Source organism: Mobula hypostoma, chromosome 13 (genome assembly GCF_963921235.1).
Source record: "Mobula hypostoma chromosome 13, sMobHyp1.1, whole genome shotgun sequence".
NCBI lineage: Eukaryota > Metazoa > Chordata > Chondrichthyes > Myliobatiformes > Myliobatidae > Mobula > Mobula hypostoma.
This window is the reverse complement of record NC_086109.1, coordinates 95548044-95568124: the sequence shown is the minus strand read 5'-3', so window position 1 is coordinate 95568124 and position 20081 is coordinate 95548044. Positions and strand designations below refer to the sequence as shown.

Here is a 20081-nt window from a genome sequence, read left to right as displayed (position 1 = left end):
ATGTTGTTCACAGATCCCGAGTCTCTGGTTGGTTAAAACAAGGGCCAGAAATTATATAACAAGTTGAGCACTTAATAATAATGTTTCTAAGTAAAGCTTATTCCAAGAGCAATAATGATGCACACAAACAATGCCCACATAATCAATCAAAGTGGTGTCAAAGTACAAGAAATATTAAGTGTTAATGTTTTGGTTGCCATAGTTACTCAAGCTCACTGCAGCAAAAGACTAGTAAAGTGCTATTTATTATCAGTGACAGCGTGTGTTTTCGTGAATATTAATCTATTCTCTTTGTATCCCTGTCACTGCTTATTTTTTTCGACGGAAATAGCAAACAATCATATCATTTCTTTTTTTTTGAATTTGCTCTTTTGCAAAAGACAGCTTTCTCCTGGTCAGCCTCTCTCCCCCTCTCCGAAGTCTACATGCAGACTGTTTGCCCATTGCCCCTCTGTTGACCTGACTCGTGGGCTGCTCCACATAATCTTCAATTCCCAAACACAAAGTCATAGAGCACTAAAGCACAGAGACAGGCTCTTCGGCCCATCTAATCTGTGCTGAACCATCTAAACTGGACTTGGACCATAGCCCTCCATCCCCTCCCATCCAAACATATCAAACACCTCTTAGTCCAAGTTCAAGTTCAAATTCAGTTCAGCCAAACAAAACAGCATTACTACTCCAGGGCCAAGGTACAAAACATAGTACCGACAGTCATACACAGCACAGACTCATATAGCACATACAAGGCACAGCAGTAGTAAACATACAGTCACACAAAATTAATATAATACAGCCAGATTCCTGAGTCCATGAATGTTGTTGGAAAGAGCAAGGCTGCAGCAGTCTGCAGGTGAATGCAATCCAGCTTGTCTTCTGCCGAGCAAGCACTGGAGGGCAGCATGGACGCCGTGTCACACCACCTCCAGGTACCAGCTCCGATGACTCTCTTTTGGGCAGCTGTATCAGGCAACCCTGCGGCATGAGGACCTGGTTTGTGCTACAGCTGAGGCCAGGCAGCTACCCCGCCTTTGGTCCTGCCGATAAACTGGCAAGTCATACAAGAAAAACACCGAGGACAATCACTCGCTGTTAGACTGCACAGTGCCCTTGCGCACCAATTCTGACACCTTTCTGTGGTAGGAAGCACCGAATCCAGCTCCTCCACTAATGAGCAATTCACTGATGGGATAGACATGCAGTACTTGACGTTCTTAATGTCTGGCAGTGTCTTGCAATTGTGAAAAGTACTTTTTAAAAAGTATGGGGCCAACTAAAGGCGTTTTTGTCTTTTTTTAAAAAGTACTTTTTACAAAAGATGCGCTGCATCTGAGCACATCGCCATCTTACTGGAAGACCTATCCATCTCAACTGCGAATAATTGTAATGACTCGTACGACTGCACACGAACGCATTTTCCTGGAGGTCTGCACCCGGACTGAGAGGACCCGCAGAGTTACCTCTCTAGCCTCTGCTGGGGTAACTCAGCAGCGACGACTCTGCTGACAGATGGTGTGGTGCTGGTGCTTGAGCTGTAGTGAGTAAGTTTGTTGCAAACTGTAATTGCTTAATTAGTAACTGAGCAGCAGAGTGATGCAGCAGTTAGCGTGATGCATTACAGCACTAGTGACGTGGGTTCAATTCCAGCAGCTCTCTGTGAGGTCACCATCCCCAGTTCCTCTGCTTTCCTCCCACGTCACGAAGAAGTATGGGTCAGCACTTCGTGGGCATGCTGTGTTGGCTGGAAGCATGGTGACACTTGTGGGCTGCCCAAGCACATTGAGACAAACAACGTATGTTTTGATGTACATGTAACAGATAAAGCTAATCTTTCTTACTATCTGTCTGTATCTCTCTAATACATACACACAGCACAGCCTACGAGCCGGCCTGCCATCTTTCCACTCCACACAGGAGCTGTCCTGCTCAGCAAATTCATCACAGCTATAACAAAGCATGGCTTAAAATTGTTCTTCTTGGTGTAGAAGTTTCAGTTAGTAAGCACTCAGCTTTCAAATCAAAATACTGGAAATTTCCTTTTTTTTTGAGTCCCTTCATTGATTAGGACATGGACATTGTGACATGGCTGTCTACCTGACAGGGCAGTAGGACATGGAGAGCGAGCTGTTGCCCACACAGCAGGCTCCCACTCTCCACCCAGCTGATGAATCCATCGGAACGCAGAGACCAATCGATACAGTTTGGCACCAGCGACATGGCAGAAGTTGCCAGTAATCATTGATCTCAATGTAGGACTGCCTTGGGGACTTCAGCTCCAGATTTACTCCCGAAGCCTTCCCCATGAGTGGGTATAGCCACAAGGCAGCAGAGGGTTGAGATCAGAGTTTCCCTTCTCCGAGACGAGCTGCCAACCACGGCTGATGAGTCCCATCTGCCCGAAGCGACTGGTTTTAAGGTGCCAGTAACCAGACCTTGTCCTTTGTCCTGTCAGTAGAAATCGTTCCATTGGACTTAGTAGCTAAGCCACATGAGAACGCCAGGAGCTGGACTGGTTGTCAGAGGCTGTTTGAGATGCATGACACTGGGAGCATTTACTAGGTAGTGGGAGCTTATCCCCACTACCACACCCGGTTATAACAACCTTAAGGAAATTCCTATCTTTTAATGCAATAGATTTTGTTTAATATTAAATATTAATTAAATATTCAGTAAATTAAATATAAAATAACAATATGTAATATTTAAATGCAATAATGGGATTGCTGAGAGCTGGAATAGATCTGTTGAGATGATTGACCTATTGTTTTCGAATAAATAATCTATAAAAATTGACAAGTGCTAACAAGAGACTAAGATAAAAGTCTCAGTAGGTGTTTGACTCAGTGACTCATGAGAAATATCCTCGGCCTAATGACACAATGTGGCAATATATTTTAATTCTGTGTTTCCCCCCCCCCACCCACCCCAGTAATCCCTGATTTGAACCCCAGCCTTCCTGCCGGTATCGGCAGCCTATCAGAATCCGATATATTATCACTGACAAATGTTGCGAAATTGTGGCAGCAGTACAGTGCAACACATTACAATATTACTTTAAGTTACAATAAGGAAAATAAATAAGTAGTACGGTATAAAAAGAGAGCAAAATAGTATGGCAACATTCATGGGTTCAAGGACCATTCAGAAATCTGATAGCAGAGGAGAAGTTGTTCCTGAAACTTTGAGTGTGTGTCTTCTGGCTCCTGTACCTCCTCTTTTGATGAATATTCACTTCCTGGGCCAGAGGGAGCCTCATGTTTTGCCAAGCTCAGCTTTCTAAACGTTACAGCTGTCACTTGTAAGATCAAACAATGGAAGTTAAACTTCCAACTATACTCCTTGTTTAGCTTCTGGTTGTAAACAGAAGCCAGTCTTCAGTTCTTAAAATGTAAATGGCAAGCAGTAATCAATTTGAAGTTAAAACAAAGCACTGTCTATAGATCAGCTTAGCAAACAAGCTCTATATATAGCAGACACATTTTCTGTAGAAAACAGGATGTTAGTCACTGACCCTGGCTCATTGCTGAACAGGTGCAGTATAAGACATTGGGTTATTTACATTTGCTTGTTTCAAAATAAACAAGCTGACCAAATTGTACAGTTCAAGGAAGCTTGCAGACCAGATGGATATCATTAAGCATATCAAATAACTGATGTGTTCATAGTTGGAAGGTTTATGTACTCAAGAATGTGATGCTAGGCTTTATAAGGCACTGGTGAGGCCTCACCTTGAGTATTGTGAACAATTTTGGACCCCTCATCTTGGAAAAGATGTGCTGGCATTGGAGAGAGTCCAGAGGAAGTTCACAAGGATGATTCCAGGAATGAAAGGGTTATCATATGGGGAACGTTTGATGGCTCTGGGTCTGTACTCACTGGAATTCAGAAGGATGAGGGGGGATCTCATTGAAACCTTTCAAATGTTGAAAGGCCTAGACAGAGTAGATGTGGAAAGGATGTTTCTCATGGTGGGAGAGTCTAGGACAAGAGGGCACAGCCTCAGGATAGAGGGGCACCCTTTCAAAACAGAGATGCAGAGAGATTTCTTTGGCCAAAGGGTGGTGAATTTGTGGAATTTGTTGCCACATGCAGCAGTGGAGGCCAGGTCATTGGGTGTATTTAAAGCAGAGATTGATAGGCTCTTGATTGGACATGGCATCAAAGGTTACGGGGAGAAGGCTGGGAACTGGGGTTGAGGAGGAGATAGAAAGAAAGGATCAGCCATGATTGAATGGCAGAGCAGACTTGTTGGGCCAGATGGCCTACTTCTGTTCCTATGTTTGATGGTCTTATGGTCTAAGAAAGTTAGCTTCACGGCATTAATTATGGGTAGCTGGAGTCTGTGTGTCTCCAAAAAGGTTTGAGACCTTTTGTGTAAAAAAAAAGGTATGTAAGGAAATACGTACATGTGCAGTCACCTGAGCAGTAAAGAAACTGCTTAAATGTAGAAAGCAGTTCTGGCTTATTAGAAATGGGGGTAGGGAACATCAAGAAGAGTGAAAGAAACACGGGGTGAACTAAAATCCAATCCTTTGGCTTTGATTTCTGCAAAGGACGATTCATCTACATCATTGGTGTGCCTTGTTAGTTTGTAAGAACTGTACTTGTGTTTTGGAAATCCTTTGTGTTTTAGAAATGGTTTGTAATTTGGAACTGTTTTATAAGATAAAAGTCCTCTGTGACTTTTAAATGTGTTTTAAGAATGTTGTTTGGATTTAAGCATGTATCGCTAAAAATAAATGCACTGTTTCAAACTACTTTGTTAGCTGGAAGTATCTCTTCTTTGGTAAGGAGAGGGGACCCAGCCCTCGAATAGTGGTTATTGGCAACTAAACACACAGTAGGGAATACACAAGGAAGTAAACTGGTCTTTGAAGATCAGATAGTTACAGTATAACCTTCCATTAGTGACAGTATTCATGGTTATTTAGATCAGATAAGGCTTAAGGTCTTTGAGGTTAGAACTTTGCATCAGAAAACCCCATACCATCACGCTGCCTGATGGTAGTAATGAAAAGCGGTGGTGAAGAACCTTAATGATGGATGCTGCCTTTTTAGAAGTCATCGCCTTTTGAAGATCTCCTCAAAGCTGGGGAGGCTGGTGGTCATGATGGAGCTGGCTGTGCCTATAACCTTCAGCTGCTTTTCCCGATCCTGTGCGGTGGCCCCCTCATACTAGTCAGAATGCTCCCCACAGTACAACTGCAGAAATTGCCCATCTTTGGTGACAGAGACTGTTCTGCCAACACTGGTCCCTGCTGCTCATCAGTGTGCAAAGGCAAAGGATCTTGCTGCAGCACCATGATGATATCTTATTCATTTAAAAAGTTCCAAAAATTGTTGAAGTAGGTTTTGCAATAAGAGCTGATTCCTGAATTTTGTTCCATTTACGTTCGGAGATTATCTCCATTGTATTTCTCAGATACACTCCCACCCTGTATGCCAAAATCACAATCAGAATCAGGTTTAACATCACTGACATATGTCACAAAATTTGTTGTTTTGTAGCAGCAGTAGAAAGTAATGTGTCTTATCTGGATGCATCACAGCTTGATACAGCAACTGCTCTGCACGAGACGGCAAGAAATTGCAGAGTTGTGGCCACAGCTCAGCACATCAAGGAAACAGCCTCCCCTCCATTGGCCTTCCCTACACTTCTCATTGCCTCTGTAAGACAGCCAGCATAATCAAAGGCCCCATCCACCCCACCCAGACATTCTCTCTTCTCCCCGCTTCCACTGGGCGAAAGATACAAACGCCTGAAAACATAATCTACCTGTCATGACCTTGTACCTTATTGTCTGCCCGCACTGCGCTCTCTCTGTAGCTGTTAGTTCACTCTGCAATCTGTCATTGTTTCCCCTTGTACTCCCTCACACACCGTGTAATGAAATAATCCGTGTGGACGGTATGCAGAACAACGTTTTTCACTCTATCTCAGTCATGTGACAACCATTTTATTTATTTATCGAGATACAGTGCAGAATAGGCCCTTATGGCGTTTGAGAGACAACCCCGGACAATCCCCAGTTTAGCCCTAATCTAATCACGGAACCATTTACGACGGCCAGTTAATTTACTAACCAGTACATCTTTGGACTGTGGAGGACCTGGAGAAAACTCATGTATTCCACAGGGAGGACGTACAATTTCCCTACAGAAGACATTGGAATTGAACTCCGAACTCCGACAACCCCCCCCCCCGAGCTGTAATAATGTCGCACTAACCGCTACGATGCCATGGCACCTATAAACCTTTGAGGAAGGGAGTTGGGACGATCCTGTGAATGGAAAGGAAGAGAGTTGGACCAATCCTCTGAATGGAGGAAATCATAAACACAAGAGATTCTGCAGGTGCTGGAAATCCAGAGCGACACATGCGAGACGCTGGAGGAACTCGGCTGGTCAGGCAGCGTCTATGGAGGGGGATAAACAGACTAGAGAAGCAACATTTTTACTGACAGAATCGGATATAATAGACAACGTAAAGGCACAAAACTCTGAACAGACTCTTAGAACATGGATTCTGTCTTTACCCCCTTCCTATCAGAATCAGAATGAGTTTTAATATCACTTGCACGTGTTGTTTTGCAGCAGCACTTTGTTGAAGTACATAACCATAAAAACTGTATATTACCATAAGAAGTAGACTGAGTATAAAATAATTAAATAAGCAGTGCAAGAAGAGAGGTTCATGGTGGGGGTTCAGTGTCCGTTCAGAAATCTGATGGCGGAGGGGAAGAATCTGTTCCTGAGTCATTGAGTGTGTGTCTTCAGGCTCCTGTACCTCCTCCCTGATGGTAGCAGTGAGAAGAGGGCATGTCCTGGGTGATGGGGGTCCTTAATGATGGATGCTGCCTTTTTGAGGCATTGCCTTTTGAAGATGTCCTCAATGCTGGGGAGGTTAGCCTCCCTGACGGATTTGGCTGAGTTTACAATGTCCTCGATGCTGGGGAGGTTAGCCTCCCTGACGGATTTGGCTGAGTTTACAATGTCCTCGATGCTGGGGAGGTTAGCGCCCCTGACGGATTTGGCCGGGTCAGAAACCCTCTGTAGCTTTTTCTGATTCTGCGCAGCGTCCCCTCCACACCAGAGGGTGATGGCACATATGCCCTCTCACTCCCTCAGCCCAACCCCAACCCCACTCAGTCCTCGCCCCTCCTCCATTCCCTCCCTCCAGTCGCTCTGACGGGAAAGACAAAGACGATATGTTAATTGAGATTATAAAAATGAACATGAGAATTTAGATTATATAGCTTCCTGTATTACAACAGTGGCTACATTTCATAAATATTTGATTGCTTGTAAAGTACTCAGGCTTGCCTGAAGTCATAAAATTCCAGTTAAAATGCAAGGGTTCATCATATTAGTTCTTAATTCTATATTTGTTATACTCTTCTTATCAGGAACCAGTGCTGGCTTGTCATATTGACATGACTCCCCCACTTGTAGATGTGCTACAGACACTGCTTTGACCATGGGGGAGGGGGCTGGGTGTGATTTTCCCATTCCAATTTTCATCACAAATGTAGGAGTGGGAAGTTTAATTTGACCAGCAGAATGCACAGATATGAAATGCTCAATATACAATAAACAACACACACAAAATGCTGGAGGAACTCAGCACGTCAGGCTGTGTCTATGGAAATTAATAAACAGTCAACGATTTGGGCCGAGGCACTATATCAGGACATGATGAAGGATCTCCGCCCAAAACCTCATCTGCTTGTTCCTTTTGAATGTTTATTCCATTAGCATGGGAACACCAATGCCCTTGAATGGAAAATCCTACAAAACATAGTGGACACGGCCCAGTCCAGCACTGGTAAAGCCAGCTCCACCACTGAGCAGATCTACACAGAGCATTGTCACAGGAAAGCAGCATCCATCATCAGGGACCCCCACCACCCAGGACATGCTCTCTTCCCACTGCTGCCAGCAGGAAGAAGGTCCAGGAGCCTCAGGACTCGTACCACCAGGTCCAGGAACAGTTACTACTACTCAACTATCAGGCTCTTGAACCAGAGGGGATAACTGCATTCAATTTCACTCACTCAATCATTGAACTGTTCCCACATCCTATGGACTGATTTTCAAGAACTCTTCATCTCATGTTCTTGATATTTCTTGTTTATTTATTATTATTATTATTAATTTTTTTTCTTTATTTTTTTGTTTTTGCACAGTTTGATGTCTTTTGCACACTGGTTGTTTGTCTGTCTTGTTGGGTGTGGTCGATAATGGTTATTGGATTTGTTACATATGCCTGGAAGACAGTGAATCTGAGGGTTGTATAGGGTGAAATTCATTGACAATGAATTTACTCTGAATTTTGAACTTTGACTGTGTGTCTTCAGGCTCCTGTACCTCTTCCTGATAGTGGTAACGTGAAGAAGACCTGTCCTGCATGCTGAGGGTCCTTAATGATGGATGCTGCCTTCTTTAGGCACTGCTGCTTGAAGAGGGCCCCGATGGCAGGGACAGTAGTGCTCATGACGAAGTCAGAATCTCCACTGTACGTCTGTAGAAATTTGGAAAAGTCATTGTGACACAACAAATCACCTCGCATCATTAATGGAACATCACTGGATCTCGTATGTGTCCATTTAAAGAGGGGTTCTGCTGACTTTATTCAACAGATTTCAAACCTAGCATGAAAGGGCTAGTGGTAACCTATTCAATCTTCTCTTGTAACTCAGGTCCCCCAGACCCAGCATCATCCTTGTAAATTTTAGTTTAGAAGATCAGTATAGAAGGATCAGTAGATGTCCCTTTAGAACAGAGGAGAGAAGGAATTTCTTTAGCATATTTGAATTGCTGTACCAAACCATGATACAACCAGCCAGGACACTGTCAACAGTATAAATGTTGAACTTTTATTAGAGTTGTTAGAACTTTGTTAGAGTTGTTCGGTGACAAGCCAAGCCTCCTTAACCTCCAAAGAAAGTAAAGATTCTGGTGTTGATTGCCTCTATGTACTGGGCTCAGGACAGGTCATCTGGTATGCTAATCCCTCGGAATTTAAAGCCAATGATTCTCTCCAGCACCAATCCCTCAATGCAGACTGGTACATGTTCAGAAGTCAGCTCTTTAGTTTTACTGATGTTGAGTGAGAGGCTGTTGTTGTGGCACCACTCAACCAAGTGCCCTACCTTGCTCTGACACACTGACTCATCGCCACCTGTGATTTGTTCCACAGCCGCGGTGACTGGGGTGAACCTGAAGATGACGTTGGAGCTGTGATTGGCCGCACAGTTGTGTGTGTATAAAGAGTAGAGATCGGACTAAGCACACAGCCTTGGGGTGAACCTGTGTTGATGGTCAGCGAGGAGGAGGTGTTGTTACCAACCCTCATTGACTGAGGTCTAGTGATGAGGAAGTTGAGAATCTATTTCCAGAGGGAGGTGATGATCAGCGAGGAGGAGGTGTTGTTACCAACCCTCATTGACTGAGGTCTAGTGATGAGGAAGTTGAGAATCTATTTCCAGAGGGAGGTGATGATCAGCGAGGAGGAGGTGTTGTTACCAATCCTCATTGACTGAGGTCTACTGATGAGGAAGTTGAGAATCTATTTCCAGAGGGAGGTGATGATCAGCGAGGAGGAGGTGTTGTTACCAACCCTCATTGACTGAGGTCTACTGATGAGGAGGTTGAGAATCCACCGGCCCAGGTCTAGAATGCTTGATGATGAGTTTGGATGATTTTGTTGAACACCGAGCTGCAGTTGATGAACAGATGGTCCAGAGCAGAATGGAGAGACAGAGGAACCACATCTGCTGTTGACCCGTTATGGTGGTTCACAGATTGGAGTGGATCCAGGTAATCTCTGGGGCAAGAGTTGAATCTTGCCATAACCAGCCTCTCAAAGAACTTCATTATAGTTGATGTAAGTGTCATTGGATGGTAGTCTTTGGATGATTACAGCTATTCAACCCATGGGGAAATCTGGAAACAAGGGTGAGGGTTTTATAATGAGGCATTGTTGGACCTGGAGCCAGCAGAGGTCAGCCAGCTCAGGTGATGGATGGGGTGAATGGCACCTGTTGCCCCAACATCAGCTCCATCTTCTCACTTCATTATCCGTTTCTTCAACCACCTGCTTCAGCCATTAAACACTGTCAGATTTCTGCTTCAGTCAGTCTCATGGTCCTTTGAGAAAGACTTGATGATGATTGGATGTTTTCTAAAGCAGTCACCAATATCACGGTAAGTGTCACGTTGACATTACTATGAATTCACTCTCTCTTCAACATGTAATCCTTGTTGAAATGAAGATTTTGAATGATCAAGCCTGCTTAGCTAATCAATGATAAGGAACCTGTTCAATAGAATGTTTAAATCAGCCATTGTTCCTTATCAAGCCTGTATTCGGAAGTTGTTTTTAACGGCTCTGTAGAAATCTTCAGGGAGATTTATACTCGTTTCTTTTCTCTTTGTTGTGCACTGGAAAGTTTGGGAGATCGTTTAGAAAACTGTGACCTTTCCTGTCAGATTACTGTCAAAATCTCTCCGGGATCAATACTTCAACAGAGCAGTGTACTCTGACCTTGTGTACATCCCAGGCAAGGTCACATTTTGAATATTGTAAATACCTGATGATTATAGAAGGTTCAGAGATCTCAACATACCTCTTATGGACACCTTGCTGTGCTGCGGACCAGTGCATTTTGGGCAGACCAAGTAGTGTCCAACATCAAGGTGATGGACTTCCAGAAGAACTTGATCTCTGCCTGTGTGCTGTGTGTCTGGCTGTTTCCACCATGACATTCAAGGAGACTAATCAGTACCTTGTCCAGAAAAGCTGGAGATGGGCAGCAGGTGACACCTTCTCTGTGAGAATAAGTCATTGACGAGGCATTATTTACCCCAAAGCCTTGGTAAAGCTTGATATTCAGGAGGCTTGGGATGAGGTTCAAAATTCAAGGTAAATGTATTATTAAAATATGTATGTGTCACCATATACTACCCTGAGATATATGTTCTTGCAGGCATTCACAATAGAACCAAGAAATACAATAGAATCAATGAAAAGCTACACACGGAGACTGTCAAACAACCAACATGCAAAGAAAGACAAATTGCAAACACACAAAATAAATATGTATATAGATAGATAAAGAAATAAATAAATGAATAGATAGATAATACTGAGAACATGAGTTGTAGGGACAGGCCTTGAAAGTGAGTCCTGATGAAGGGACATCGACTGTACTCTTTTCCATAGATGCTGTCTGGCCTGCTGAGTTCCTCCAGCACTTTGTGTGTGTTGCTTGAAAGTGACCCTGTAGGTTGTTGAATCAGTTGAGTGTTGGAGTGAGTGAAGTTATCCACACTGGTTCGGGAGGCTGATGGTTGAAGATTAATACCTGTTTCTGAACTTATTTATTTATTATTAATATTATTATTATTTCATCTTGTTGTATTTGCACAGTTTGTTGTCGTCTGCACTCTGGTTGAGCAGTCTAGTTGGGCGGTCTTCCATTGATTCTGTTATAGTTATAATTCCATAGGTTTACTGTGAATGCCCACAAGAAAATGAATCTCAGAGTTGTACATGGTGGCATACAGTATATGTAGTTTGATAATAAATTTACTTTGAACTTTGAACAGTTAGGTGTTGTGGGACCTAATTTGCTTCTGTACCTCCTTCCTGATGGTGGCAGATAGAGGAGAGCGTGACCTGGATGGGGGGGGGGGTGGGGGGGGGTCCTTGATGATAAATGCTGCTTTCTTGTGACAGCACTCCCTATAGACGTGCACAATGGTTTTACGTGTAATGGACTGGTCAGCTGTTAGTCCGAACTTTAGGTGCAGAAAGAGGCCACAGAGTCAGATCGTCAATATATTTTACCCCAATAAAGAGATCTTTCTGAGGGACACACACAACATGCCGGGGGAACTCAGCAGGCCAGGCAGCAACTCTCTAAAAGAGCAAACGGCCAATGTTTCAGGCTGAGACCTTTCTTCAGGATCTGCAGATTTTCTTGCCTTTGTCTTTCTGAAGGAGCTCATTTCAAATTCTTCCGTCGCAAATGGCCAATTCTGCCACAGGAATTCCATGGGCACGAAGGGCCAGGGGGAAAAGGGTGGTAGAGGTGTGGGAAATTGGCAAATACTCATTCCAGCAAAACAAAGGTGAGAAATGGGAAATGGGAAGTAAATGTGGAATTCTAACACAAAATATGATAAAAGTGGGCAGAACAAAACTAAAACTTTATTCTTGCCAGTAGAGAGAACCAAGATAGTTTGATGTTATAAGAAATATCTGGAAAAAAAAGTGATGAACAGATGCTGGAAATCTGAGCAATCCACAAAGTGCTGGAGGAACTCAGAGGTCAGGCAGCATCTACAGATGGCAATAAACAGCTGAATTTTCAGGTTAAAACTGGAAAGGAAGAATGGGGGGGGGAGATAGCCTTTCTGAAATGAGTGGGGGGAAAGGGGTGGACCAAGAGCAGGTGGGTGATAAGTAGATCCAGGTGAGGGGAGGGGGCAGAGGGGGGATGTTGTGAGAAGTTGGGGGGTAGCAGGTGAACTGACAAATGGCTGAAGAAAATGGAAACTGACAGGAGAGGACAGTAGACCATGGAATAAAGGAAGGAGGTACGGAGGGGCGCGAGGGAATATACGAGTGGTGGACAGACGGAGATATGGGAGAGTAGAAAGAGATGAGTGGGGTGGGGCAATATGATGAGGGGAAATGGGACAGAGAGGAATGGTTACTGGAAGTTAGAAAAATCAAAGTTCCTTCTGTCAGCTTGGAGACTATCAGACAGAAAGTGAGGTGCTGTTTCTCTAATCTGTGTCCAGCCTCAGCTTGGCAGCAGAGAAGACTGTGCACAGACAGTAGAGGAGACTGTGGATAGACAGTAGAGGAGACTGTGCATAGACAGTAGAGTGTGGACAGACAGTAGAGGAGACTGTGCACAGACAGTAGAGGAGACTAGACAGACGGTAGAGGAGACTGTGGACAGACGGTAGAGGAGACTGTGCATAGACAGTAGAGGAGACTGTGGACAGACAGTAGAGGAGACTGGACAGATGGTAGAGGAGACTGTGGACAGACGGTAGAGGAGACTGGACAGACAGTAGAGGAGACTGTGGATAGACAGTAGAGGAGACACTGTGCATAGACAGTAGAGGAGACTGTGGATAGACAGTAGAGGAGACTGTGCACAGACAGTAGAGGAGACTGTGAACGGACTGTAGAGGAGACTGGACAGATGGTAGAGGAGACTGTGGACAGACAGTAGTGAAGACTGTGGACAAACAGTAGAGGAGACTGTGCACAGACAGTAGAGGAGACTAGACAGACGGTAGAGGAGACTGTGGACAGACGGTAGAGGAGACTGGACAGACAGTAGAGGAGACGTGGATAGACAGTAGAGGAGACTGTGCATAGACAATAGAGGAGACTGTGGATAGACAGTAGAGGAGACTGTGCACAGACAGTAGAGGAGACTGTGAACGGACTGTAGAGGAGACTGGACAGATGGTAGAGGAGACTGTGGACAGACAGTAGTGAAGACTGTGGACAAACAGTAGAGGAGACTGTGCACAGACAGTAGAGGAGACTAGACAGACGGTAGAGGAGACTGTGGACAGATGGTAGAGGAGACTGTGGACAGACAGCAGAGGAGACTGGACAGATGGTAGAGGAGACTGTGGACAGACAGTAGAGGAGACTGTGGACAGACAGTAGAGGAGACTGGACAGACAGTAGAGGGGACTGTGGACAGACAGTAGAGGAGACTGTGGACAGACAGTAGAGGAGACTGGACAGACGGTAGAGGAGACTGGACAGACGGTAGAGGAGACTGTGCACAGATGGTAGAGGAGACTGGACAGACGGTAGAGGAGACTGTGCACAGACAGTAGAGGAGACTGGACAGACGGTAGAGGAGACTGTGGACAGACAGTAGAGGAAACTGTGGACAGACGGTAGAGGAGACTGGACAGACAGTAGAGGAGACTGTGGAGAGACAGTAGAGGAGACTGGACAGACGGTAGAGGAGACTGTGCACAGACATGTCTGTCCTGAGCTCTGTGGAATGTGGATCGTTGGCATCTGAGGTTTCTCGAGCACCTATATTTATTAATTGTTGCTTTAATTAGAGTTGTCAAGCCCTTGTACTTTCTGTTTAATCTTGTCAAGTTAATTGTGACTGGCATGGGTGTGCAGTGTTTTGTGATTATTTAGACTCCTGATAAGTGCTTATCATGGGGCCCGTCTGTTTAGAATGATTCATCTCGCAGTGTCACCTTGTCGTGCCCCCGACATCCTGTTGGAATGTATTGTTTGTGAAATGTATAAACTGCTGTTTCCATCTCTACATGGGAGCTGTCGTTCCTCCGCACCTGGGTTCAGTCGGTGCCAGCGCTCAGTGTGACACGTCAGTGTGGGAATAGGACGTGGAATTCAAATAGCTGGCCACTGGGAGATCCTGGCGGGTACAGTGGATGCAGCTAAGGTGCCGCCAACTCTCATCCCACCCCCCGTCCACCTTTTAATACTGGCTATTTCCCCTCTTTCCTTCCAGTCCTGGTGTAAGATCTCAACCCAAAACATTGACTGTCCATTTCCCTCCACACATACTGCCTGACCTCCTGAGTTTCTCCAGCACCTTATATGAAAGGATTAACGTATGAAGAGCATTTGATAGCATTGGAACATAGCATAGTCAGGACTGGCGAAGGGCTCCGGCCTGAAACGTTGACTGATCGTTTCCACGGATGCTGCCTGACCTGCCGAGTTCCTCCAGCGTGTTGTGAGTGTTGCTTTGGCCCCAGCATCTGCAGAGTATTTTGTGTTTATGATAGAATTGGAGTTTTGAAAAATGACCGTAGGTGGGGGGGGGGGATATCATTGAATCCTATTGAATCGAAAGGCCTGTATGGAATGGACGAGGAGAGGATGATTCCAATAGGGGGGAGAGTCTAGGACCAGAGGCACAGCCTCAGAATAGAAGGGAGATTTAGAGCAGAGATGAGGAGGAATTTCTTTAGCCAGAGGGTAGTGAATCTGTGGAATTCATGACGCCAAGTCATTGAGTATACTTAAAGGGTGAGGTTGATAGATTCTTCATTAGTGAGGGTGTCAAAGGTCACATTTCTATTTTAAATTCCCACCGTCGCATTTAGACACGGCGCGACCACACGCCCCCTATCGGCCACGGTGCGGTAATGCTGGTGCAAGTGATGAAGCGGCAATGTTAGATAGTTCACCGGTGTCGACCAGCCTGTCTCCCCGAGCCAAGCCCGGCGGAGCCTCACCGTGTGGGTGGGGGTGTGGGTTTGAGTTGGGAGACGGCACGTTGCACTCTTGGAATGTGAGGCGACGGACTTGCTTGCCACCCCACGATAATTCCTTGATTTACAGGTTCTCTGACTCAGTTCAACAGAAGTTCGGAGTACATTTACGATCAAAGTACGTACAAGTCACCATACACAACCCCGAGATTCATTTCCTTGCGGGCATTCTCAGCAAATCCATAAAATAGTAACTATAGCAGGATCAATGAAATATCAAGTAGAATGCAGAAGGCAACAAACTACACATATAAATAAATAGCAATAAATAATGAGAGCATGAGGAACATTTCAATGACGGGGGCAAATGAAGTTGAGTGTAGTTATCGCCTTTTATTCAATTGCCTCAAAGTTGAGGGGTTGTAACTGTTTTTGAACAACTGCAACGTGAATATGGTTTGACAAGCGCTGCAGCACAGGGGACAGCCCATTCGGCCCATCCAGTCCGTGCTTTATACAATCGCCGACCCAGCCGCGGAATTCTGAAGTTCCAACCCGCCCTTTTGTCAGACTGGAGTTGCCCGCTTGTTTTCCCACCTCAGCCCAGTTGCAGTCACTCATTTCCTGGTGGGGGAGCCTCTCTCCGGTGACAGCCACCCCCACCACAGTTGCGGTTCGCTCTGGCAGCTTCGAGCACCCAGCCGGAGCGCTGACGCATTTCCGCAGCCCGCTTCGGGTTGCTGTCAGAGGCGGAGGGAATGTGGCGGGCGGCTGGATACAAAGAGTCGGGCGGCGGCGGCGGCTCCTCGTTACATTTGTAGCGGCGCGGTGAGACATTGTGGCCGGCCGGCCCCCTCGCCGTTGAAGCGGATCAGGACGCACCGAGAGAGCGGGGGAAGGCGGCGCTGCCGGGAGCCGCGCACGGCGGAGGTGGGACCGAGTTCGTGAGGCAGCGGGAACGGGAGAGGTCGGCAGCGTCGCGGAGGCAGGGGAGACTGTCTGAGCCCACGTGTGTGTGCACGCAGCCCGGACCGGGCCGGGACCCAGCCTCTAGGCCAGCATGCCCAAGAAAAAGCCGGGACCTATCCAGCTGCACCCGAGTCCCGATGGATCCGCGATCAACGGCACCACTTCCGCAGAGTAAGAGTTCGGTTCCAGCCAATCCTGTTTATAAATAGTGCTGATGGCGGCGACGGGGCCGGTTCTGCTCATTCTCAATGAATGAGACGGGCTGCCCCGGTCCTCCGAACACCGTCGGGGTCCCAGGTGCGGAGCGGGCTTGGGCCGAAAAGCCCCGCGGGTTTCGGAGTGGGTCCTTGGGTAAGTGTTCGCCGTTGGCGGCCCAGGCATCCCCGCCCATGGAAAGCGACCTCTAGCGCAGCGAGTTCGGGCCACTCCCCGCTGGGAAAGGGAAGCCCCATTACTGGAGAGTGGAGCCCTCACTCAGCCCAGGCCCGCGGATCCTTGTGTGGGGCGAGGGGGCCCGGAGTTTGGGCACAGGTTGGTGCCGGGGACGGGATTCGGAGCGTGGCGCTCGCCGGGGAAGGTGTAGAGGGTGTATGGCTCCGGGAGGTTACAGAGGGAGGTCAGGAAGGTTTGGAGGATCGAGTAAAGGTCAGGAACTGGAGAAATTCTAGATGGAAATAAGGAAAATTAAATGCATCATTTGATAAACACGAGGGATTCTGCAGATGCTGGAAATGCAGAGCAACACGCACAAAATGCTGGAGGAACTCAGCAGGTCGGGCAGCATCTATGGAGGGGAATAAACAGTCAACGTTTCTGGGTCCAGACCAGCTGAATTCCTCTAGCATTTTGTGTGTGTTACTGGCAGGTTCTGGCTTCCGAAAGGGGAACACAAATAGAGTCCCAGGTATCATAGGGAACCAAGGGTCTGCCGTGAGGGAGAAACGGAAGCCTTCGGGATTACTAAGGGGTAGGTTGGGGGGACTTAGAGTGGGGGGGGCAGGGTAATAGAGAACGTGAGGACGCTAGGAGCAGCGGATGTGGGAACCTGAAACAATGCACAAGGTGCTGGAGGGACTCTGCAGATCAGCTGGAGTCTGGGGGGAATTGACAGAAGACGTTTTAGGTTGAGACTCTTTTTGGGATGTCCAGATAAAGGGTGTTGACCGGAAACATCGGCTGTCCATTTGCCCCCATAGACACCCCTGACCCTCCGAGTTCCTCCAGCATCTTGTGTGTTGCTAATAAAGAAAGTGTCCCTGGGGTAGTGGATGTATTGGTGCCCAAAAGTGGGGGGAGGGGGAACAACTGACGGGTCATTGTAATGTCAGGATAACATCAGGAGTGGGTTATGGACCGGTCATCGTAATGTCCGGAGAGGATTACGGACTGGTCATGATAACGCCAGGAGTGGGTTACGGACCGGTCATCCTAATGTCGGGGGTGGGTTACGGACCGGTCATGATAACGTCCGGAGAGAGTTACGGACCGGTCATGATAACGTCCGGAGAGGGTTATGGACCGGTCATGATAACGTCCGGAGAGAGTTACGGACCGGTCATGATAACGTCCGGAGAGGGTTATGGACCAGTCATCCTAATGTTGGGAATGGGAAAAACGTCAAGATGCAATTAGAAAACACTGGGTTTATGATGGAAAAGTAACGTTTAACAAATCCACTGGACTTCGAGGATGTCAGTAGTGAAATCGTGAACGGAGATGTTGCGTCTGGGGCTTTGAGGGTGAGTGAGGTGCCGCAGAGTCAGCGCCTAGGGGCCCCGTGTTCCCAATCTTACTGCAGTAGTCCGGTGGTTGTGTGAGGATGTGGAGGTCGGAGGAGACCAGCCCGTCAGGCCTGAAACATTGGACTGTTTATCAGAAACTACCTGCCTGACTTCCTCAGGAATTTCGTACCTGATACTGCTCAGATAGTTTCGAGTCCAGCAGCATCTCTGCGTTGCACTTCATTGGCGATTACTAAAGATGCGTTTCAGTGATTGAGGAGATTAACTTCTATTTATCACGTGTACATTGAACATGTAGTGAGAGGTGCTGTTTACATCAATGACCAGCACAGTCCATGGATGTGCTGGGGGCAGCCCGTGAGTGTTGCCGTGGTTACAGCACCAGCAGATCAAGCCACGGCTGTGTTCGGATGGCGGACAGTGCTTTCTTGCGGCAGAGCTCCCCGTACATGAGCTCAGTGGGGAGGGCTTTGCCTGTGATGGACTGGGCCGTATCAACCACTTTCTGTAGGGGATAAACTCCCTTTATTTTCTCCAGGAGTCGAGAAACTGGAGTCGTGTTCTACTAGGAATGGGTGAAGCAGTGTCTCTGAAGGTTTTAACTGTTTTTTTTTGGTAAAGCAAGGTGATGAAGACTTACCTTGGGTTGTTGGGGACATGGAGCTAATGTATGAGGAGCATTTGATGGTTCTGGGGTCTGTATTCACTGGAGTTTAGAAGAATCTCATTGAAACCTATCAAATATTGAAGAGGATATTTCCTATAATGGGGGGAGTCTAGGACGTGAGGGCAGAGCCCCAGAATAAGACATCATTTTAGAACAGAGATGAGGTATTTCTTTAGCCAGAAGGTGGCAAATCTGTAGAATTCATTGCCACAGAAGACTGGAGGCCAAATCATTGGGTATGTTTAAAGCAGAGGTTGATAGATTCTTGATTGGTTCGAGTGGAGAAGGCAGGAGAATGGGGTTGAGAGGGATAGTAAATCAGCCATAATAGAATGGCGGAGCAGACTCAATGGGCTGAATGGCCTAATTCTGCTCCTGTGTCTTACGGCTTCATGGTCACAGTCTGATCAATTGGTGGTCCTGTAGAATGGCAAGGAGGCTTGTTAATTGGTTTGCTTAGGTGACTGTATTGAGCTTCTAAATAGAGATATATTTACAACAAAAATATTTACTTATGAGAGCCCTCTGAACTAGGAATCAGCATTACTTAATCCAAGAACTATTTGGTGAATGTTTGCCACATGATATTTCAAGTCATAACTACTTTGAAGGTGCCCATTTGTATCAGAAAAATGTTAAATATGAAAATACCAGGAATTAAGTAATGTATCAAATGGATAATGATACTTTGAATGTGGAAGGAATAATTCTGGGAAAACAAAATAATTAACAGGCATTCAAGTGAACATTGTCCAGGGAGTTACATTGTATTTCGTTGTATCTTGTAGCAATATTCTCAGGTCCAATGACAATTTTCATTCCAATCTACTGGAACTTTGAAAACATTGTCTGTAATCTCTCTCGGTGGGGGGGGGGGGGGGGAGGGAGGTGGTTTTCAGACTGCTGTCCATACTTGCCGAGGTAATTTTTCATAAACCCAAGATCCTGCAGGTGCTGGAAATCTTGAGCAACACACAAAATGCTGGAGGAACTCAGCAGGTCGGGCAGCATCTATGGAGGGGAATAAGCAATTGATGTTTCAGGCCAAGACCCTTCATCAGGACCGGAAAGGGAGGGAGCTTCCCTCTTACCCCTTCTCTTCTCCTCACCTGCCCATCACCACGTTCTGGTTGCCTTCCTCCTTCCCTTTCTCCCATGGCCCACTCTCCTCTCTTATCAGATTTCTCCTTCAGCCCTTTACTTCTTGCACCTATCACTTCCCAGCTTCTCACTTCACCCCCCCTCCCCCTTCACCCGGTCTCACCTGTCACCTGTTGGCTTGAGCTCCTCCCCCCCCCACCTTATTTTGGCTTCTTCCCCCTTCCTTTCCAGTCCTGATGAAGGGTCTCGGCCCAAAACGTCAACTGTTTATTCCTCTCCAAAGAAGCTGCCTGACCTGCTGAGTTGCTCCAGCATTTTGTGTGTTGCCTAGTCTTTGGTCATTGTGAATTTGG

The 20081-nt window shown here is 46.4% G+C and overlaps 1 protein-coding gene across 1 annotated transcript in view; it reads left to right on the top strand.

Annotated features, from left to right (window-relative positions):
• Positions 1 to 15939: 15939 nt before the first annotated feature.
• The window catches only part of map2k1 (mitogen-activated protein kinase kinase 1), a 46863-nt gene continuing 42721 nt past the window's right edge, over positions 15940 to 20081 (top strand). The window contains exon 1 of the mRNA XM_063066236.1: positions 15940 to 16389. Within this exon, the coding sequence (XP_062922306.1) occupies positions 16310 to 16389 (80 nt within the window). The 5' untranslated portion in view covers positions 15940 to 16309. The remainder of the gene's footprint in view (positions 16390 to 20081) is intronic.